Consider the following 23,439-nt stretch of genomic DNA (forward strand, 5'->3'; position numbering starts at 1 on the left):
TTTTTTTTTTTTTTTTTTTAAAAAAAAAAAAAAAAAAAAAGGACTTTAAATCTCTGTTAGTAGCCCGTGGAGCTCTAGTCCAAGAGAGAGGAAATGGAACAGAACAAGAGCATTCTGTGTGGGAAGAGCAAAGTCATACTTAGGTAACGAACTCGGATGTACAACACGATGAAGTTGCGTGCAGACGTACTCGCAGGTTGTCGTTACAGATAAGCATAGAATTGACCTTTGCGTTTCATCTTCCGCCTCCTCTCCCCTCGTCCCCAGATTTTTGTACCAAATTTCTTATTAAATAAGAATCTGCTTTTTTTTTTTTTTTCTTAGCATTTCAGTGTTCTGACCTTTCCTACCATGATTCCTTTTTGTTTGTTTGTTTTTTCTCAAAAGGAAATTTCAGGTGTTGGTATTTTCTTGCCTGCTCCCCTTAAAAGAGCAAAGTGCTTCTTTGTGAATCAGCAAACTGATGTTTTCGGAGTTATGACAAAACAGGTTTAACTAAAATTTGCTATTTTGATGGAGGCTTGTGCTCTGGAAGGGAGATTGCTAGTCAAGCAGCTGACTACGTGTCAGAATTAAAAGTGTTGATTGAACTGGAAGCCTCAAATTGCCCATTTTGCTTGTTGATTTTGGGTGACTTTTCCAGAGCCCAGGTAAGGAGGCTGCATTTATGGTTTTTGATCTCTTAGTGAAAAATATTTGGTATAAAATCCTGCTCTTTAATAGATAGAAGCAGTGAGGTTAGTTGTGGATATTCTGAGATTCCCATCCTATTGAACTCTAGGAGCTCAGTGTTTCAGGGCAGCTTGCTTTTGGTTTTCTGTTATCAGCATATAAGTCTGAAAGATATTTTAAAACTAAGTAATGAGTGTCTGGGAACTTTATGGTAATGTTTTTACTTGAAGATACTTTTTCATAGCTGTACTTTTGTTCTGAACCACGATAAGGGCTGAACAGTGCTTCAGATATTCAAAACTCTCCATAAGTTGCTTGCTTTGAAGCAATGACATTTGATGTTCCCGTCTCTCCAGTTCAGAGCCCTTGGTATTTCACTCTGCAAAATCAGCTTTTCCAAAGGAAGTTTGGTGTTTGGTTTTTTTTTTTTAAATGTTTTTATTTCCACCGGAGTCTTATATCAACATAGTCCAGGGTTCTTGGGTAGAAGCTGTTTATCTGTATTGGGTGTGGGGAGCTGTTGGTAAGTAAAGAAACTTTTTATTTTCATGTAGAAATCCTTTGCTTTCTTTTTTAATTTTCAGAAGTATTCTGTTGAATAGAGGTACCTTCAGTCTATAAATGAAGTGTAATAGTGGTTCTAGGACCTCTGTTCTTAAACAAGATCCGACTTTTTCAAATTTTATTGAGGATACTTATTCCTAAGAGTGGAATGTAATTCTTAAGTCTGTGCCTGTAGACCTGTGTGCATGTTATAAGGAAACTGTATTGGCCCTATTGAGAGACTTGCTATTTTTGCAGAGGAGAAGAAAAAATAAAAATGGAAGCGTGCAAATGTTACTTCTGTCCGTCTACAAAAACAAAAGCCAGATTTTAGTTGCCTATTTGTGGCTGTATTGTGATGAACTGATGCTGTCAATTGTAATTGCTTCCTGGATTTACAAAAGAGTGAAATGGAGTCCCTTTTTACCTCTTTTCTCCTGTATAAAGATATTATAATCACTAGACTGACATTTCTTCATTTGGAAGAAACCAGTATCTATCACCTGTATGGGTAGATGTAAAGTTTAGAGTTTAGGCAGGAGTCTGGTATCATGGTTGTACTATGGTCCATAGCTGTCTGATGGAGGGTGTGGACATGTATAAATCAAAGCAGTCAAGTTCTTGGTCATTTGAAGCTGTTCAACAGATTATGAAATCATAACACAGGAATTACGATTTCTAGCGAGGTCCTAGGAAATCTCAGCATTGCTCAGGACACCCATAGTAGACCGGCAGTTAAGGCCAGAAAACCTGTTACTATAGATGGAAAACTTCTTTATGGAATATATGCTATTTTTTTCTGAATAACAGAATATGGCTCTGAAGTAGCTGAACCAGTTTATACAAATATTATTGGGTGCAGTCTCAGGCAGTGATTTAAGATCACGCAGGAGTTTGCTGCTAGTGTGTCCTGTGAGAGTACTTTAATTAGGCTTTTTGAATCGGTGGTATTTCTTACACGGCATGGTGACGCTTCAGTCCTTAGGAGTGCTACTTAAACTATATGTCATTCTCTGCACAATACTTTGTTAAAATCCTTTGAGAACATTTTAATTCACCTGACTGACTAATCCATCCTTTTTTTTTTTTTTTTTTTTTTTTTTTTTCTTTTGAAAATGGCCTCCAGCTGAATAGGAGGATACTTTAAAGGGAATTGTTACTCTTAGTGAAAAGTCTTGAGCTGATGTGCTTTTGCACCACTTGCGCTTTTATTGAAGTCAAATGTTTCTGCCACTGAACGGCTAGAGTAAATAATGAAGATGGAGGAGTTGCCTTCTGGTTCATCTCATCACCTTCCTTTTAGCCAAGGGACTGTACGCTCTGCTACGCACGTTTAAATGGAGTCGATGGCTCCTCCTGCAAATTTCAGAGGTGGCTGACCGTGTGTATCATCTGGCTTCGGGGGTGTGGGTCGGGCTTCCTGAACCAGCATGACTAAGGTTGGTGAGTTTGCTGTACAGATATCTGAATATGTAAAAAGTGGATCAGGGAACTCAAGCATGTTTCTGTGTTTTTATTGCTAGTATTACATTATCAGGAAAGAATTTGGGAGTACTATTTTTACAATTGGCCTTAAACAGAGAATAAAGGAAACAGCGCGGATTCCAGCCTTCGATGAAGTAACAGGAAGGGAAGCAATGAAAACCATAAACCGTGCTGAGTAACATTTCCTCTCTTCTGCTACACCCCCCTAAGGGTGACAAAGTCTTTATTGAGCCTGACAGGATTCCTAATAAAAGATGCATTCAATCTGTATAAGGAGCCTGCTGCATCACTGTGAGGCAAGTAATGGCAGCAGGCTGGAGGAAAGCCTCCTGGTTACAGCTTACACAACCTGCTCTCCGTGCTCCAAGAACTACTTCTGTCTGCTTTACTGAAATCCAGGCACGATAAATAACAAATTTTAACACAGAGAAATTCAGCTGCTGTCCAAGAGCGTGTTAAAATCCTTGTCCTGATACCAAGCGAGTGCCCGATTCTGCTGAAATTTGTTTCCAGCCTCATTTCCCGCTTGGCGCTTTCTGGTCGGAGCAGTGAAGAGGAAGAAGCAGCTCTCTGTGACGAACAAATAGGGAGGTTGTGGCAGCTTTCAACCATGCAGGTTCTTTTCCTTGGGAGATTTTTGTACCTGACGGTCTTCTTGAATGTCAGTGGAGTTTGGGAAGCAGTTACCATGTGGTGTAAGTGTTGTCTCGAAGGCAGAAATGCGTGTCTGTTTCTTTTAAAGTACATTATCTGTAATGGAGCTGAATCTGTAACAGATCTTCAGAAGATGGTAACATTTTTGTTTGCTCTGAAGCATATAAAATATGCATCCTGGCAACTGTCTTGTCTTACCTTGGAAAAAACACGGATGCAAAATCCCGTCAGCCAACCTTTGCGCTTCTGTGAGAAGCCGGTTCTTGTACGTGAACCAGGGAATCCTGGGTGGCTTGGCAGCCCGTGCGGGTTGGGTGTGGGGAGCCTGGAGTGAGCCAAGCATATGGTCTTGCAACAGGAATTTAATGTGTTTGGGGTGGAATTGAGAGACAGGTTTTGCGTAGCTCTTTGGGACAGGTTTGCATGTGAGAGCAATCTGTCTGGAACTTGCTGACACAGCTGTTTTCTTACGTGTGGCTTTGAAGTGCTGGTACTGCTGTGCGAGTTCCTGCTCCTTGCTGGTTCCCTGCGTAAAGCTCCGGGCTGACTGACTGACACCTGCTGATCTGCGTTCTTCGAAGGCCCCTCGCTGAAGGTTCGGTGTGGATCTAGCGCATCTCGCTGGGAGCTGGCAGGGGTCTGTGGGATCCCGGAGCCCTGGCCCGCTGCGGCGGGCGGCTGTCCCACAGCCAGCACGGGGTGGCCCTGCCTGGGTGCAGCTGCGTGGGAACTGCGCTGGCTGTGCCCTTTCAGGTGATGTGAAGCACACACAGGCCCGGGCAGCGCTAAAGGGACTCAGCGGGGATTTATGGTTTCCTCTGCTTCCCTGATACCTCAGTGCAATTGCTGAGGATGGCTTTTTGTGAGATCTATCAGAATCTGCAACTATGAAGTCATTTCAGAACAATTTATTTTCCTTAGGAACAGAACAGATTTCCTGCTTAGTGTTTTAAAATAATCGTGTGTTACGGGAACACCTGGCTGGGGTCACATCAAGTAAAAGCATCAGGTTTTCATTTTATGTTTGTCAAGAGCAAAGTTGCTCTTGATGCAGTCATTTCATCCTCGTTCCAGAGCATCACACTGGTTTTGCCCACTTTTAATGCTGCAGCGGAATTGGTCTTGGACCTTATTATGGAATCACAGCATGTGAATGCAGTTCGTGTGAATTACGGTTGTACTGGCTGGATTTGTTGTTGTTGGTTGGTTGGAAAATTCTATTTAGAACTCCATGCTTGAGACCACTGTTATTCCATTGGCTCCTTAATTCCAGGCTTTGTGAAATTCCCAATCTTTCACCTTTAATCCAAGAAGCAGAGAAGAGGGTGAAGCAGAAGGAAATGATACAAACTCACAAATTTTGCTCATTGGCTCAGGTGACGGAGAGGCAGGGCTAAACCCCTTATTGAGGGTGGACATTAAATTGTTAAAGGAAAACTAACACTTCAGAGGCAGCTGCACAAATCACTTTAGCCTTAGGACACTAGTAATTTGTGCTTTAACAACTTTCCTGGATAAATAAAAGGGTACAGAGGCTGCTGCATCACTTGGTGTGCTGCTGAAGTGGAGGTGGCCGTAGGGGGGGAGGATTGCTTCCAGCAGCACTCGGTGCTTCTGTGCTGTGGTACTTGTTCAGAAGCGTCCAGATCTCGGTCGTATTTTAACAAAGATGCTGATAACGAAACTAAGGATGATCACCACTTCCTCAGCAATTTTGAGGTTTGATTATATTCTCGTGGTGACTTTTTTGGCTGACTTTGTTTATTCCTTTCATTTTAAAAGTCGTGTTTTAGCAAAAAAAAAAAAAAAAAAAAAAGGCAGCAAACTTTGGGGGTAAATGGATGATGGTAATAGTTCTCCGGTTTGCTTTCATGTGATGAGTTTTCAGTCGATGCTACTGGCGCTTCTTTTATTTTCCCTTATTCTGCAGTTGTGGCATCTTGTGGTAATTCTGTGAGTTAGCATCTGGCAGGGAAAAACGAGAAGTAGTCTCGTTATTCATGTGACTCGCTTCATAGCGTAGTGGAATGAGGATGTTTCCATAAAAGAAAGCTGATTTATATAACATCATATTGTTACCAAAATCCCCATGTTTTCACACCGCCTTTGGTTTAGCAGCTGGTTGAGGTTTCTGTCCGGAGGATGTGTGTGTCGGGGGTGATAAAAGCTGCTGCCGAAGGGTGCTGGGGGCTGCTGGCGGGTCGGTGCTGGGCCGCGCTTTCCTCGTGGCTGGGTTTGGCGATAATGGCGCCGTCCGCAGAGCGATCCCTTGATTTCTGCCCTTCTGCTGACACACACGCTATGTTGTACAGTGTATTCTTTCATCTGAAGGATATGAGGGAACAGATGTCTGCTGCTTTTTAAACGGAGCAGCTGAGAACCCCTCCGCTCGTGAACTCGGTGCTGGGAGAACTGGAGGCAAAGCAAATAAACCATCCCGGGCAGCTCGGTGCAGGATCACGGTGGTTGCAGTGTCATCTCTCTGTAGTCTAGAAAATCTCCTTTTTACCAAGATTAACAACTTCTGCCTGTGTCCCTCCACTCTTTGCCCAGTTCCTCTCCTTCCCTGGGCTCACCAGAGCCACAATTTCAGCCAGTTGGATAAAAAACATGAGTTAACTTCTCCTTAAATAACCCAGGCAAGGTAGTTTTCTGTCAAAGATTGAAGAATACATGTGGGCATACTATTGGAAGGTAGATATGTGCTTTAGTTTCAGGTATTATTTCAGCTGATGAAAAGCTCTGAAAACAAAGGTTATAAAATAAAATAATGTTGACCTTAGTCCCTAGTTTAGAGCATGTGGAGAAATCGTTTTTCATAAATAATGGTGTTTTGGTTGGGTTTGGGCAGAAAGGAGTATGTAAAGACGTTATAGGGAAGGCTATGGAAAGGGTCTGTAACTTTCCAGAAGATACTTTGTGTTCTGCTGTTGCAATGCTGATTGTTGCCCTTTGGCATCCTCCTTTTATAGCCCTTTCTTTTCAGAGTGGGTGTCTGAAAATGATCTCTAACCCTTCGTACTGTGGTTATGTGTTTGTTGTTTTATAACCGGTGTGGCGACATAAATTAGGGTATCGCTTTTTAAAAATAACAGCTTCTAATCCTATTTTCAGTTTTATAAACCTTGGAGAAATGAACGCTTTCATCTCTGGTGGAGGATTTTTTGGGTGCGTGGTGCCGCTGGGCTGGTGGGGTCTGTCCAGGTGGCCCCAGCAACTGCCCGTCATCGGCCCCTCGCTGCCTCCAGCTGCCGTGGCATGAAGTTATGTTCCTTACTTGCAAAAATATAAATCAAGACTTGAAGTGTAGTCTCTGAAACATAATTTCAGTGCTATTATAAGCACTTATTCTTAAATGAGATGGGAGTAATGGAGAGAAATTTGCAAAGTACGACTGATACGAAATTTTCGTGTTATCAGAAAAACCCGGGCTAGATTAGCTGCGCATAACCTGCCTGGTTAGACTTTGAAGTGGCATGTGAGGGAGAAGAGGAATTTCACCTGGCTGGCTGTAAAGAATCAGTTTAAACAAACAAACAAAAAGGATCATTTCAACAAAACGTGTAAACCACATTGGATGGGTACATTCGGCGCACTGGAGGAAAGAGACAGCCCGCAGACCTCCCCGTCAGATGTGATCACTGAGTTAGCTCTTGGGCTTAGTGGCACCTCACAAAATCGCTTATTCTGCTTAATTAGAAGAGGTTTAAAAGTCAGTTAAATTAGTCAGTTTAAATTAGAAGAGCTTTAAAAGTCAGTTATCTTTAGGGAGAGCATGACAGATCCATTTTAAAAAATGCCTATAGAAACTGATCTGTGAGTAGCTAATACGTTTAGCTTGTTGAAATGTCACCTGGCTGGATAGAGAACTATATGATGTTTCTTATTTTATTTATCAATGTTAAAGCAGTAATATTGGCCAGTGTAAGTTAAATGCCTTCTACTGTGAGGAGGGAACAGGGAGTTTTTCCTTCCCTTTCCCATGCTGTCCTCTCTCAGCTCTTTTCTCTGCTGCTGTACGTCTCAACAGCCAGAGTCTGAGCTCAGGGATGCTTTCCAGGCATGAATCCCTTTTAAGCAAATGTTTGTCTCTTTAATTTACCAACTCTTTATTCATCAGGCTCCTAAATAAGCACGGTGGGTCGGTACAGTAGCCCTCTTTGTTCAGCCTGGCTGCAGGTGGATTGCAGGAGACAGCCCATGCTGAATTATCCCGCTGAGGGGCTGCGCTCTGTGCGCTTGCAGAGTGATTCTCCAGTAAGGATGTGGTCGTTTTTCATGTGCACAATTTAAACTTTGTGATTAAACATGAACGAAAGCTTTTGTTCTGCTCACAATTTTCTGTAAGTCATGACAATAGAACTGCTAATCTAAAACGTATTTAAAAGACATTTTGTTATATCTTAAGTCTCAGTTATGTAGGAAAATATTGGAAAATGTCAGAAAGCCTATACAGACGCTGTGAGTTGTGAAGACTGGAAAATTTAGCTTTATTTGTAACTCCAAATACTGGCTCCCCACTGGCTGCCTCGTAGGTGAGAGCACCCGCATCTTGTCCATCCTTCACCTCCTCTGAGCACTGCTCTGGCCCGGAGAGATGGACCTCCACGGGGAGGGGGAAGGACGTAGAATACAGAGGTTTTATTTCAGTTGTTCCATAAATTCTTTAACTACTAAGATACTATTAACGAGTAAGTCGCTAAGTTGGAGGATACTGTGGCTGCATTCCTGTGCCTGAGGGTTTCTGGTGGTGCAGGTGAGGCAGTTCCCTGCTCAGTACCCGAGTGGGTCTGATACCTCCAGCGACCCCTGGGCTGCCAGGCAGCCATCTCGCACAGGCTGCCGTGTTCAAACTTCATCACCACAAGCACGTGGGCTGTTTGGAGTCAGATTCCCAACTAGTGCTCTTGGGCGTTTCACTAAGAAAATCAAGTTTGTGGCAATTCACAGTCGGAGAATTAAAATGAGATTGGACTGTGTGAAACGGGTGCTTTATAAATCTGTGTGTTAAGCATTAAGGCCTTCTGTTTCATTTTTGTGGGTTTTGGTAATGACATTTAAAAAAAACCCAAAATCAGAGTTTTATTAGTTTTACATGGCCGGCAATTACGTATGACCTTTCATTTGATATAACAGTCTATATCCGTTATATTTCTAAACATTGACTATTAAGCCAAAGGACTTTTCTAAAGTAAATCCATTGTAAATTCTGAGGCTAGCATTCATTTTGATTTATCTTTTGTAAACACTGTATAAATGCAGCACTTGAAAATTCAGAACATATTTTCCAAGGCCAAGCTGGAGAGACTGCTGTGTGGTATATAATGATTTTGTTGTGCATGTATTTAACACGAACAGCCCACCTGTTCAGGATAGTAAATTAAATGATGAATAGCCCTAGTGAGCATTTCCCTAGCATGTGGTCTGCACCATCAGCACGGATATTTTTGTGACTGAAGAGGATTCTGTGTAGTGAGAAGTTTAAACAGCTGTATCTCCTAATTACAGCTTCTACGTAAAGTCTGATTTTTAAAGCGAAACAATCTTCATGTTTTAATATTGTTGCTTCAGAAAAGTTGTTTGTTTCTGTGGTTGCTGATGGATGGCACTGATGTGACACCAAGTCTTGGTAGTGGGAGGTGGGAGACAAATCTAAAACCTTCATTGTCTTCATCTTTAGCAAAATGTATTATGGCGTAACTTCTAACGTTATGCTCCAGGCAAGGACTGGACTGGGTTAGAGAGGCTGTAGATTGGAGCAGAGTTTGTAGCAGGGCTTCCAGCTAGCTCTGAGGTGGACATGAAATGGCTCTTCCTCTCTAAACATAACACTTACTGTGAAAAGGCACTGTGGTTCTCTGCACCATATATAGTGGCTAGACTATGTAGTTTAGGTTTTCGCCGGCATTTTTTGCCATTAGCAAACTAATTTTGCAAAATTCCTTCTTTAAAGAGGCGTTACAAGGTTTCAATAGTTTTTGACCTTGGATGAATAGGACTGTCCTGTTTGGCTTATTCTGTGTGTTGCTGCTGTATCCATTCATTCAATAATATTTTCAGAGATGTATTAAAAATCTTTTTCAGGTAAGTGTTTCAGCGTCAGTTGGACTTCACTCTTTTCACTTCCACAATTTAAGCGTGGACGGGGTTCTTCAAGTCTGCACGTGTCCTGACCTATCTGCTAATTTGGGCTTTGTCTCTAGAATAAGTCTGAATAACTTACTGCAGAATCTGAGAAAGTAATGCTGAAGTGATTAGATGCTGTGAATGAAGTTGCTCATGTCTTTTTTTTCTTTTTCTTTTTTTTTTTTAGGACTTAAATACTATCTATTCCTTCCTTCATGGACTGGACATACTCTCACATTTCAGGGAACATCAGCTAAGGTAAAGTACTATGGAGCTAATTGGTGTTGCTTAGCACAACCGGTATCTATAACTGTATTTTTGTGGAGATGAGCAAAGCTTTTGTCTGCCTGCACTCCGAGGTGGCGGAGCATTGGCCAAGCCCGTTGCTGAGTTAAGTCATTGTGACAACGTGGCATGGAGTCTAAACTAACTAGCTTTGCTAAGAATGAAGACAGGGCTTACTCCCACTTGTCTACAAAGGTCTGTGTAGACAGTGGCCTACGTTAACTCTAGATTACAAAAGCTTTTTAATGCTTCAGACATTCGGCTGATCTCAGAATACATAAAATAGAAGGCCAACAAAGCACAAAAAGCGCGTTGGAAGTATTTTAGTTCCTTCAGTTCTGTTGCTATGGGTAATTCCAGTGTGTGGGCGTGATTTAAACACTTACAGAGCATGCTGTATATTATCTATTTGGATGATGAACAACACCGTAGTAATTTGAATTTTATGGTTAAGCACATCCTTTGTTTAGAACAAAAAAAAAGGTTGAATTTGAGGTCTTGGAGCCTTAAAACAATTCTATTGAAATGTGATGATTAATGGCTTACAATCTTTGGGGATTAAAATTGAAATTAAACTTCTCCTTCTCCCTCAGAATAATGTCATCAAGTGCCCGCTATGAGAGGTACAAGGGCAACCAAGTTCTCTTTTGGTAAGTACATATCACTTGTTGGAGTTCTTCGGTAAAAGTGTAAACAATAACAGTGTTTTGCACGTTGTAATATATCGCTTCCTCGGTAATTGTAAGTAGAAGGCTTTGCAAGAGTTAAGCTTGCCCAGAGTGGTTAAAAGCTCTGACAGGAGGCTGTTGTAACAGTAGTACGGTGGTGACATTTGAGAGGTGCCCATGAATTATCAACACAGCTCCCAGGGACAGCAGAGATGTGTCTGTGCACATGCAGGGTGGGTGAAAAAGCCGGTGGTGGCACCGAGCGGTCGGTGACAACTCAGCAGGTGGCACTCTTCCCCCGGCACTGGCACTGCCTGCCTTGGCCGGGCCATGCGGAGCTCAAGCGCTATCTCCTCTTTCAAATTGCTAGAATTAGTATTCTAGCGTAGAATTCTTTTTAAGTTCCTGCTGGGAGGTAAGTGTACCCTTTTTCCCCCTTGTTTTAGCAGTGCTCGTGGTATATTTATCCTCTCGCAGCTTATCCTAGCGCTGTGTGAGGCACATCTTCCAGTACAGCCCAGTCTAAACGAGGTGGTGGTGGGTGCGTGTGACACAGACCTGCTCCGGTGCCGGGTCACTGAGTGGGGCTGTGTGTTGGAGGAGGACGGGGATGTTAAGCTGCAGCTGGGAAGCGTCAGTGCAGCACTCTAGGAAGAGGCAAAATCTACTGCAGTAAGAGTGGGTAAGAAGTTCTGTGCAGACCCCCGGGCTGTTGGCTGAAACGATGGCTCATCCCCTTACCCCGTCTGGGGTCCGGTGGCACGGTGGGAGATGATGCCACCGGGGCGTGTGACGGGGGTGCAGGGAGGGAGGAGTGCGAGGCAGGAGTCAGCTGTAAGGGTCTCGGGTTTTATCTGTAACACTCGACAGGTCCGTGTACTGTTACTGTCTGTGTTGAACTGCTAATCACCTTTGGCACAGAATAAAATTTCTCCTCTATTTGTAGCTTTATGCATGCTTTCACTGGAACGAAATGGGTTTTAGTGAAAATTAGTAGTTTCATTTCAATAAAATTTTAAGTTCACTTAAATGTCAAACTGTAAGGTATAAGAAGCATTCTGGATGTAGAAACTTTAAAAAAAGTTAATTCTTGGTAGCATTCAGTGACAGTTCTTAGGCTTCCAGTCCACACATCAAATTGGTGGAGTGGTAGATCATTGTTTGACTACAATAACATTTTGGAGAATATATTTCTGAGTTGTGGTAAGAAGAAATGAGATATCAATGATTTCTTCTCTTACAGCTCAGAAACTATTGCAAGATGCTGGTATATACTGCTTTCTGGATCTGTGCTCATGAAGGATTCCATGTTTTTACCACCTTGCAGGTATGTAAAATTGTTGTTATTATTATTTAAGGTAAGGCAAGATCTCTTTTTTTGTAAATGCTTTCTTACATGTTGACGTTACTGTAAATTTTTCACAATTTAAAAGTTTTTCTCTAAAGTTCGATAGTGGAAGAAATGCTCTGCTAATTTGATTTAAATTCCCTTTCACTTTTTCTGCCCATTGAAATTGCAGTGTGAAGTACTGCACTTCGTGATTTTAAAATCTGATTTGGCTCTTAAATTCTCTTAGAAACTTAATAGTTATCTTTTTAACTTGGGGGCTCTTTGAATAATTCCTGTTGTATAATATTTTTGTACGGAGTTCTCTGTCTCAGGAAAATATGACTGTAGATCGTATCACTTCTGTGTTTGGTTGGAGGCTGTATTTAGTGACATATGATTTTTATGCGAAGCAAGAAAATGGTCGCCAGCAGCATCGGTTACAGAGAGCACATGACAGGAGTCTGACTGCACCTCGTAGTTGAAGCACAGGGAACGTTGTGACATGCTTTCACTGGAGCATACTATTTGATTTGAGCTGGACCTTGCTCAAGGAATAAATACTCTGAGTAATACTCTGCTTCACCTTGTACATCACTCAGAAATTTCACTTCATTATGTCTTGAAGCTGCATGTTGCGTATTGGTATTCAAGCTGTACTTCTAGGTTAGGCAGGAATGTGTTTTTTATTTAAAAAAAATAAAATTTAAACTTGCCTCGGTACCCAGTTTGGATAGTTTTTGAGGTTATTGAAAGTGCTGCTCTCTCTTACCAAATGAAATAAAAGCTTTCCCTTGTGTGGTGGTTCTGCGGTGAGCAGTGGGGCCCTGGCTTGCTCCTGCTCCATCGCTGCTGGCTGGAGCAGGGCTGCTGCCCTTCTACCCCTAACACAGCGTGATGAGATCAGTAAAGTGAGGATACCAACTTAGTGTCTTCCCTTTCCTCACAAATGCACCTGTACTGAGGGGTTTATGAAACTCGGGTTAGTCAGCGGCGCTTTACTCAGCATGAGCTGACCATGAGACTTAAAAATGTCGACTCCAGCTCAGATAGATTTCCATATACTTGAATTTCATGGGATGTACTAGTAAGAATATACAGGAGTGAGTTTTTCAACTCGGTTCTTGGTTAGCTGTAGGCTGGATGTTAAACTCCCAACGCTCCCTGAGTGGCTGAAGTTCAGCAGTGCCATGAGTGAGGACATGCCAAGCTGGTCATTGCATAAAACCTAGTTAAAAATCATTGCTTTGCTCAGCTTGAGGAATAAGTCACTTAAGAGCATCATTAACATTTTTTGTGCTTTTGCCATTGTTTCATTGTGTGTGTGGTTTTTTTTTTTAATAGATCTTTTATTGCTAGTTCACAAGATTTACATCTATTTTTATGATGTATTACGAAGAAAAATAGCTTAGATGGTGAAAGGGTCCCCGAGTTCTGTAGATGAACCTGCTGGCAGGTGACAGCACACGTGATGTGGCTCCTTATGCAGTGAGGTCTGGTGTAAAGGCAGGAGGGCACTCCTCTGCTGAGCCCTGTCTGCCCTTCATTGCAGGGGGGGGCAAAGGGAAAAATTCACATGTCAGAGGAGCTTTGATATGCTAAAGGTTTGAAGGACACATACAATTAGATGAACTAAAATAACTGTTAATTAAGAGTTACTGAGTGCAGAAGGATGCTGAAAATCTTTGAAACCTTTTTTGTTTCCCCCAGTGCTTTTCACTCTGGGGCCACCTGTAAACTCCTTCTCCCCTCCGCTTCCTCCCTGGGACTCTGAGGCCACACACACAGTGGGGAAGGAAGAGCACAGCTCACTTTCCATTTCACTTGAATCACATTTGTGCGTTGTCCAATCTCAATTTAGAATTTAAAAATCTAATGCTTTTCTGCCTTTTTAAAGTACAGTGGGATAAACCTGTTACTTGCCCTGCTCTGAATACCTCATAGAAGACACTTGTAGCTGAGGGAGCTGCACAGTCACCAATCCCTTACAGCCTATTTTCATATGAAACAGTGCCTTGGATAATTCAGTAGTTTTCTTTCATAATTGTAATTAGCACCATTTTAATTGCATTTAAAGTAATACTTAATGTTATGCATTATTCCTTGTCCCCAACCAAGTTCCTGATTACGTGAGTCATTCTGAAAGGAGGCTTAAATACACAAGTGTAAGGAAACACAATATTGCCTTCATTCTCCTCGCCTCGGATGTTAGAGTTACTTTTGTTTCCTATAAAAAATAATGTTGTTTGTTTCTGGTTTATTATTTTTTCTTAAACTCGTAAGAGCGGAAGTGACCCACAGTATATCATTAGGTGTAAATCATCTTTGAAACCCAGCTTCTTTGTTTTTGCAAACTTTCTGTTAAATGTTGATAACACAGTAAAGATAATTACCAAAATTGATTGTTGGGGGGGTATTCTGGGGGCGTTTTGGGGGGGTTTTCTTGTGTGGTTTTTTTTTTTTTAGCAAAATGTCTTGCTGCAGTTTGGTTTTACTCTGTGTTTTGATTTTCAAAAAATAATGCCTGAGCTCCTTTGGTAATATTATTTACTGTAATAGGAGAAAAAAAAAAAAAGTATGAGCTTAAGAGAGGATATGGAGGACACTTGTCCATTCAAATAATTAATCTTTATCTAATGGAGAGCTGGATGCCATGCTCTATGCCTCATGAGCATATGATCCTATACCTGTATGATATTAGTGAAGTAAACTTCATGGAAGAGTATTTTGTTTGGGATACTGAATTATCTGTGATGTTTTTTGTGGGGTTTTTTTATTTTTAATTTCCACAGCAAGAAAGTGGTGGGCAAATGCAGGGAATTAAAAGAAAACCATGCTTGAAGTGTTCTGAGATTGCTGAAAGGAATGGAGACATCCTTCCAGCCCGTGAGGTTTTTGGTAGGCTTAGTGCTGCTCAGGCACTGGCATCAGATAAAGCTTATCTGTTTGATTTCCTGAATATGGTGTAAGTGTGTCAACACATGAGCAGGGTGAGTGGGGTTAGAGACAGGTGTCATCTGTACAAAAGCGATGCGGGAGACTGATGATGGCTTTGAGACATCCAAGGGGAAAATGAATGAGGACTGAAATAGAATCCTTAATGTGAGGAAGGTGATAACTACCAAGGATGAGAATTCAGGCTTTAATCTGGAGACCTCCCAGTGCTTTGAAAAGGTCAAGAGCCAGGTTTGAATAATTGTCATTCTGGAAGAACTGGGTAGGCAGAGGCATTTTGTAAAACAGATAATAGCAAATGGATTCTGGTTTGAAACTTAATGCCTGCATAGATTTCCTAACACCCCCCACCCCCCCCAGTTATCTCTTTGTAATGTTGGCATGGTAATTTCAATTTGATAGTTGTCCTCTGGAGCGTTTGACAAACCTTCGTATTTAAAGAACTTCCGTACATTTTAGGGTTCTTCTGCCAGGAATACTGGAACAGTTCTTTGTAAAATGTGAGAAGTAGGATACTGGTGTTTTTCAGTTAGGGGAAGCTGGTTTCCTGGGCAATAGAGGGGTTTAAGGCCCCCTTTTCTTACGAAGTCGTTGGTTTTAATCTGTTTTATTTGGCAATCTTTCTTCAAAATTCAGGATTGTATTCTAAACTAACTGCTTAGCACTTTCATTTAATAATTATGAAAAACTGCTGTCCCACTTGATTGTTGGTGAGACACTCTCAGTCTCCGTAAGTAAGACTGGAAGGTGATGATGATTTAATGACTGTTTCCTGCTACCTCCTCACAATACTTGTCCTTTTCCTGTCATCTGCCCCAGGATTACCTTGACAGAGAGGAGGAGACTGCAGTAGACAACTGTAAACCTGCCTAAGATGTTGGTTAAGCTCTCCTCCTTTTGCATGCTTCGTTTCATCCGCTGTCTATCATTCAGTAGTTTCAGAGTCAAGAGAGCATCAGGGAAACCTTCATTTTCTTCTGCAGATCTTTTTGGCATAAAATATTCTATAGATTCAAACCTGGAAGAGGCGTAGCCCCACAGAAGCGTAAGAAGGTGGGCAGCAAGTGCTTTATTAACTTTCTAAAAGTATTTAAATGAGTAAGGGGGTATGCTGTGGCTGGCTGTGCTTGACAAGGACTTTTTGGTCAACTTGGGATGAATTTGTATGCAAGCTGCAGTTCAGAAATCGGTTTAAAAATTGGAGGAGTAAAACTTGCATTGAGGTGCGATAAATCCATTCAATATTCTGACACTGATGATCATGATGAGAAAAGCCCTGTAAGATTTTTAAAGTAAGAGGCAGATCAGTCAGTAATATCGGGTACAAAGATGGCATAACCTTGATTACCCTATCGCTTGGAGAATGGATTTGTCAATAGATTTGGCATAGCAGGAAAAGAATTTGCTTCTAACATGAAAGCGATGGCTAGAACAAAAGAACAGGATTGACAGATTTTGTGGAAGGAAAATCATGTCAGCAAGTTAAAGAGTTTTTGTGTTAACCTTGCTTGTTAATCAAGATAATTCATGTGAACAGGATATTTGAAGGAGATTACTCACAGCAAGATTAGCCATAGGGAATATATCAAGGGCCTGGAGGAACTTTTGAAGCCAATTATATGGATGACAGCCTCCTACAGCTGTGAGAATTGAACCTCGAAGGGAAAAATACAAAGTCTTGAAACATTCAAGATGTAGTCTTACTGAAAACAAACACTTCTCTTTTCTGAGCCCTTCCAAGAAATTAATGAACAGCCCTTCCAAAATCTTACAAGTGGAGAAAAGCAGAATGGTTGTCTGATTCAGGTAGTGCATTTCTTGGCTAAAAACACTTGCTTTATTCAAAACGGACTCATGGCCATATTGTGGTTATTTTTTCATGAGTGTTATTGAGGTGTCAGTGACTCAACAAGCCTGTTCCCAGGTAAAAGGAGAAGGTGCAGATGCTTGGATCAAGAAAATTGTCATAACGAAAGAGGAACTCTGGTTTTGCATTATGAACAGCGGCTTGAGTTGAAGTTATTTTAGCCTATTTTGTATTAAGTTAGTATTCGTGAATAACTAATATATTTTGAAACTTACTGTAACTGTCAATAGTGTTTCACTGTTCTATGTGAAGCACCAGAAGCACAGAAAATTCTGTGCTTTTACAGGACCGTCAGTGTGGGTAAATAGGAAAGCAGGATGAAAGACTTGGAATTTGCATAAATTAAATTTCTTGTATTTTAGAAATCTTTAAATTTTGCTGTATATGACTTTGTTTTTGAATATATTTATACCTCGAATGTCTCCTCTAAAACCAGATCAGTTTTACTTCTAAAACTCGCAGTGCTGTTTCTGCAAGCTCTCGTGAGTTTGTACCTTCACTGAAAAAGTAAATGGGTGGCTCAGAGCTCCTGAATTCCCAGCTTCTGCCACTAAAAGGGATATTGGCATTTTTCTTCCATGGATCCTTCCTTTCCAGATTTAACTCTCTTAAATACTGCTTTCTGCTTAGATTGTACCTGCTGTATCCAGGCTCTGTCCCGGTGCTCCTTAGCCTCTGCTCCTCCTCTCTCATTCCCGTCTCCATCCCAGCCCCTGCCGGAGTGGAATATTGTTTTTCCTTCTTCAGCTGCCAAGGTTATACACACACGTGTGCCAGTCCACTGCTGGCATAGAGTAAACATAGTTTTTGACAAGCCTGCAGTTGCCAACAAGGTTCTGAGTTGTGACACTGGCTGGAACAGTTGTGATTTAAATTTCTTACTTCTTTGTGTGACTGTAAAAATAGCAGAGGTCTTAGAATGATACTCTGCGGACCCGTGTTTGCTTTACACTTGAAAGGTCTTTGCAACGAACTTGTAGATTATTTTTCTGCTTTCAAGAAGACTGCTTGAGCCTTACATCCCTGTGCTTATCAAGACTGGATAGATTTTTATACTCACTGCTGAGTAAGAAGCAGTGGTTCTTCAGTGCATTTGTGGCTCTAGATGAGGCGCTGTTGTCCCTGGGTATTTCTGCAAGTGGTGGCTCTAACTTGTGCTGTTGCCTGACAGCCAGTGAGTAAACTAACAACTTGGGAATGCTACCAATAAATGTATTTTGTAAAACTAATTAATTCAGATATGGGTGTTCGTATTGAAACTCTTCTGGCAGTGCTAGCGCTGTGATGAAAATACTCTGAGGAAAAGGGGAATGTGGATGAGGAGAGACAACGCAGCAGCGAGAGCCACGTGTCCTGGTCTCCCTGTGTGCGGTTCTTGGACTGGTGGTGCTGCTGTTGATGGGAAGGTGTTGCAAACTGAGAGCATGTGGTGCATCTATTTTGGCACGGAACAATCCTCTAAGAAAGCCAAAAGAATGAAGAACTGCTGTATTCACACCCGTCGCAACTGAACGACCCAATAATCTTGTCCGTAGTTCCCCCCGCCCAGTAATTTTCATTTGTTCTGTTCATCGTTTCTTACAACAGCTGCCCTGTAGAGGTTTCACAGACTGCAAGGGATGCTGATGGCTCCACAGAAAAAAACCTTTTTTATTGGCTAAACTAAAAAAGTCCAGGAGATGTGAAATTGGAAGAAAAGGGTAATATGCAGTTTGTTTATCTCTAAAAGATAATTTGACTTAAGACTATGTAATCACATGGCCTGGAATAGCTGCAGAGCTTCGCGGAGAGTGGTAGGTGAGATACAGGCTTTCTCAAAGCATCATCATTTCAGAATATGAAGTAATTAGTGTAGACATCTTGAGCTTGCAGCCTGCAAATCAAGCAGCCTGTTGTGCAGCCTCCAGAATCATTCCCAATTAAAACTTTCAGCAAGCTTAAGAGATAAACCTGCTAAATGTTGTTGTTACTGAGAGCTAATGCAAAAAATGGTTTTTGATGAGTGAGCGTTAATTGAAAGCGGTATTTTTTGCATTCAGCCATGTATCTTGTGGTTTCAGGTTTCTTTTAAACCATTTTCTGGTGGGGTTAAGTATTCTGATATTTTTGTAATTAAATTACTTTGAAATGCTCAGGACTTTCACAACATACAGTATCAAAAAAATCCCTGCCACTTGCATTTGCTGAAAGTTTTGGTCTGTGCTCATGCAACTGGTTTGGTTGGTTGTGTTTTTTTTTTGTTTTTTTTTTCTTTTTTTTCCTCCCCCATTCCCTTATTCTGTTTCCAAGTAGAGTGCATTTCGGGGTGCTCAGCAGGTCCTGGTGCAGTGGGAAAGGCTACGACCTGCTGCCAGGGCTCCTGGCAGGACCGTGCTGACTGTCACCGTGTGCTCCAGAAAGGGAGACGAGGGACTCCCCAGCAGCCCAGTTTTTCAGATGATGGTCGATCTGGAAAAAAATCGAGGGAAATTAAGACCTCCATGCAGATGCCCAGAAAACCAAGTTACTCCCGTGAGGATTTCAGTGTCTGTTACACTCATATGCCACGACTGCAGTGCAAGAAGGGCAGATGCTGCCCCCTCTATCCACAGTCAGTGAGATTGGTTAATGCTAATCCTGTGACTGTGCAGGCTTTCCCTTCTTTGTTACTTCCCAGCCAATGACAAGGAATTTAACCGTAAAACTATATTTTTAGAGCATTTAGGGTGTGATAGTACTAATGGCTGTTCCAAGCCATTCATAATCGACGTGCGTTGCACATTCAGCAGTAGCTGAATGGATTTTATCTTGCATCTGAACAGCAGCTACATTGCAGTAGATGTCCCGGGTGTTTGCTGGAGCAGCTGTTCTGCACAAGAGTCACTCTTGAAGGAAAGGAAAAATGAAATGTTTTTCAAATGAAGGGTAAGCCCTGGCTTGTGGAGAAAAGAAAAAAAAAATTTCATCTGTTTAAAAAAAACCCCAAAGAGCATGTCCGTATCTTATGCAACTTGTCTCGTCCAGGCCAAGTTGTGCATTTGCATGCAGAATGTTTTTTGTGCTGGAGAAATCCAGCCAGGTTGCTGGATGTGTAGGGTCACAGGGTGCTCTTTGCAGTGGCAAAAAGTACAATTTGTCTTCATCTTTATGTTCCTAAAAGCAGCCTGACAGGCAGACAGGCAGTTTGAGAGACAAGTATATTCGTAAGAAAAAAATATCTGCAAAAAAATTGCAACCCTTCTGTTTGGTATACTGATAAAAGTGCTGTATCGGTGTCCTAGCCCAGTCCTACATGTAACACAGAACTGAGTATTACTGCAGATAGTTTTATCAGCAATCACAGATAACGATGCGCATTATTGATACCAACTTCGCCAGGATAATTTAATGATTTTTGTAATTCCTGGAAAATACAGAACAAAACAAGTGCCTGACATCTTGTCACTGAAGCCTCTGATGCGTGGAATATCTGAAAATATTGTTTCAGGATGGAGTAGAACCCTGTAAATTCGACGATGCCTGCTAATTAGTGTTCAAACAAATAATAAGGCATTTAGGCTCAGTCTCCATCTGTTTGTAGGCTGAAAGCTCTTCAGGACAGGCTGTTTTTACCTTTAAAGTATGTACTGTATTTCGAGCATTGCATAATGAGAAACCGCCAGTAACAAGTCACTTCGGCATACAGACATCAAGAAATCCTGAAGTTAAATGTGACTGATAGTCCATAAATTTCTCGGTCTTGAAATTCCAGTTGTATTTCAGCACCAAACGCTCAGGTTGCTTCGCAGCTGGATGTGAAGCGTTTTTAAACATTTTGGTTTAGAAAGCTCTAAGCGTGTACGTCCTATTTAAGGCATTACTTTATTATGTTCAAAATTGGTTTTGTTGGAGAATTTTTTTTAAGTTTGCTCGGTAAAAGTAAGGTTTGTTATACAGCTTTAAAGAAGTTGGAACGCCCCTCCAGTGTTTTGGGGAGTGGGCATGAGTTTAAAAACTGGAATATTCTCCAATACGAAAGGCTCTCTCCAGTGAACAATTTTTTTCCATCCCCTGTGTCAGTAAAGTCAAGAGTATACCCGGGTGCTTGCATGTGTGAGATTTTGGAGTTTGACTCTGCTCCCAGGGAGGGTTTTCTCTGTATTAGCAACCCTCACAGGGGGAAAGGGCCAGACGAACCGAGTGAAGTGGCTGATAACTGAGAACCGTGGTGTTTGCGTTTCGGTAGCTCCAGTCTGATCCCGTGGCCTGAGCACCCATTAGTGGTGGGCGTGCGGTACCATGCCGGTTTAACTTGCATCCCCTTCTCACATGATGCAATTGCTTAAGCGTTTTTAATTACGAATAGCAATGAATCAGGAGGAAAACAAGGTTTCTTGCAAATGAGGAATCCATAAATCAAGGATAAACAAAGCTGCCTCTGGTATGTGGAAGACATTTTTTTCCCATGACAGTGTTTCGAGCCAGTGAGTGAGTGTCTGAAAATTAATGATGCAGATGTAATAGATGAATATTAAGCGACAGGAGCATACAATAAAATTATAAATAAAGAAAATGTAATACAGTTTATAGTACTGACTTCCCCGCGTTTCCAGCAGTGGGCAGCTATAGAAAATGATGTTAAATTTAAGACGCCATTTAAATATGTGTAATTAAATACGCAGTTCAGGAAAAATTTTAATTGTTGAATCGTTGAAAATTTTAGTGGTTATACCTTTGGTTAATATGTCCTTTGACGTAGTTTTTACTGTATTCTAAGTGGAGCTTAATTTACATTAGTTTCATGTTTTCTCACACTTTCAGTATTTTATTAAATTCCTAATTGCATTCCTTTTCCCCCCTCTCTGTTTGAAAGCACTGAAGCACACGTAACACGCTACATCTTAAAGAGGTTTTCCCACTTTTCCTTCTCTCTCCACGTCCGCCACGAGGAGGACGGAGCGTTTAGGGCTGTGTTTGGGGTTGGAGAAGCCGCTGTGGTGGTTTGTCAGTTGGTGCTGATGATCCACTGGAAGGGGCTTCTCGGGTCAGACCTCCCCGGGGAGCAAACCCGACCCCGTGAGGTGAATTCCATGGTCCTGGTCTGGCAGAGTGTGGTGCTCAGCTCAGGGGCTGAGGTGAGTAACCGGTAAGGCTGAGGATGTGAGCAACACCCCCGTGTCCTTGGCACCACAGCAAAGGATGGATTAGTCCCAAAAGAAAAGATTGCCCAGTCTCTTCCAGAATTAGATGTACAACTTCTCAGAGCTCTCTCCTTTGAGAAGCACCATGTGTTAGGTTTGGGTGGGTGTTTAATGGCCGACTAAAGGCTTCTCAAAGTAATTTGTTGTCACAGAAATGTTCCTTCTCCTTCGGAAGAATGTTCTGCACGACAGCTTGCTCTTGTCTTTCCAGACAGGATTTTGTCTCCTTCATTTGCAAAGCTTTGTTCAACTTAACCTCTTCCATTTCCAAACATCCTCTTATGTTTTGATACAGAAATCAATTAATCCCTGAAGTGTCTTCATACCTTTGTAAGTACTGTACTGTTATTTTTTAAATGTAAATATTTACTAACTAGAAGATGGCAGGTTTAATACTGGACGTGACTAGGTAACTCCAAAACCTAATGATTCTGTTCTTTTACTGTCATTAATTTAATGCTTGAAATAATTTCTTTTTTTTTTTTTTTAAAAAAAAAAGTAACTGCAGATTACCTAAAATTGCAGCAACGACTTTAGCCACCACTTAGATGGCTCTGGGACTGCTATGCTGCTGCTTGCTCCTCCCCGTGCCTCCTCTTTCCCCTTCTCTGCTCAGGACTCCGGTTCTGGCTATTTTAAACTGTTCCTAGTGTATTCTCCTGAACTAGTTAAGACTCAAATTCTGTGACAATCAACTAATAAAGCAAATAGTTGAAATTTATTGTTGATGAATAGTCTTTAGTTTAAAAAAGAAATAAATAGTGGCAGGTGTTGTATGTTGACACCTTCTATCAGTTAGACAAATACGGTTGCATCTTTGCTTACGTATTTGCTAATAATATTTTCTTGTTGCTTGTTATTAATGTTAGTGGATGTTACTACTGAAGAAAGAGTCTTCTGTGGTCAGTGGTTTCAGGGCTGTTTCTGTTTATTCTAAATATTTCCTTGTGTAATTGTACAACGCAATTAGGAATGAACATAGTTCTGGAGCCTGGATTAAGATTGGCAGATTAGTGAAATACCCTGATGTCAGCAAACCTGTTAACTGATAGAGAAGCTACGCATTTGTCTTGGAGAAAAATATGGAATAAGTCCTTATTTTTAAAATCGCTGTTTCTAAAACGCGTTTGGTATGTTAATTCAGAAGGATGTCCAGAGTTGGTATTTTTAAAAACACGGTGGTTACGGCTGGGGAAGAACCGTACGACGCCTTCTCTTTTTGAAGGAGCTCTGTTGTGGTGTAATCAATAAAACCTCCCGTGATGCGCACCAGGAAATAATTAAACTTGACCTATTGACTTGTAAATATGAGTAGTTTATTCTTTAGGATTAGAAGGAGGGGAGTTTGTCTTTGGAACCTAATCCTTCTCTGAGTGTTGGGTTGTTGTAAAGTGCTTGATGGACCAGAAATGATGGTGCCAAGAGCTTGACCTTTGTTACGAGCAGTGTTCTTTTCGTTACTGCAGTTTCTTAATTAGCAAATGTTGCAACATAAGCAGAGGGGAAGCTTGACAGTAGCTGCATTTCATGGATGTGTTTATGTAAAACAAAACAAAAAGAAAACCTGCCCTCAACCTCCCGTAGTTTGATAAATCATTGCTCTACAAAAAAAATACTGTACTTGAACAACCTTCAGCAGAAAATTGTAGCTTTTTGCTAATGATTGGCGATATAGCAATAGTGGAAATCCATTTTGTG

The 23,439-nt window shown here is 41.4% G+C and overlaps 1 protein-coding gene across 1 annotated transcript in view; it reads left to right on the plus strand.

Moving 5' to 3' along the window:
- The window catches only part of LOC113485364 (rap guanine nucleotide exchange factor 6-like), a 78,754-nt gene that overhangs the window by 30,852 nt on the left and 24,463 nt on the right, over positions 1–23,439 (plus strand). Inside the window, exons 4-6 of the mRNA XM_026858488.1 lie at positions 9,668–9,738; positions 10,359–10,415; positions 11,677–11,760. Of these exons, the coding sequence (XP_026714289.1) occupies positions 9,668–9,738; positions 10,359–10,415; positions 11,677–11,760 (212 nt within the window). The remainder of the gene's footprint in view (positions 1–9,667; positions 9,739–10,358; positions 10,416–11,676; positions 11,761–23,439) is intronic.

Source organism: Athene cunicularia, assembly GCF_003259725.1.
Source record: "Athene cunicularia isolate RWA chromosome 13 unlocalized genomic scaffold, athCun1 chr13_part1, whole genome shotgun sequence".
NCBI lineage: Eukaryota > Metazoa > Chordata > Aves > Strigiformes > Strigidae > Athene > Athene cunicularia.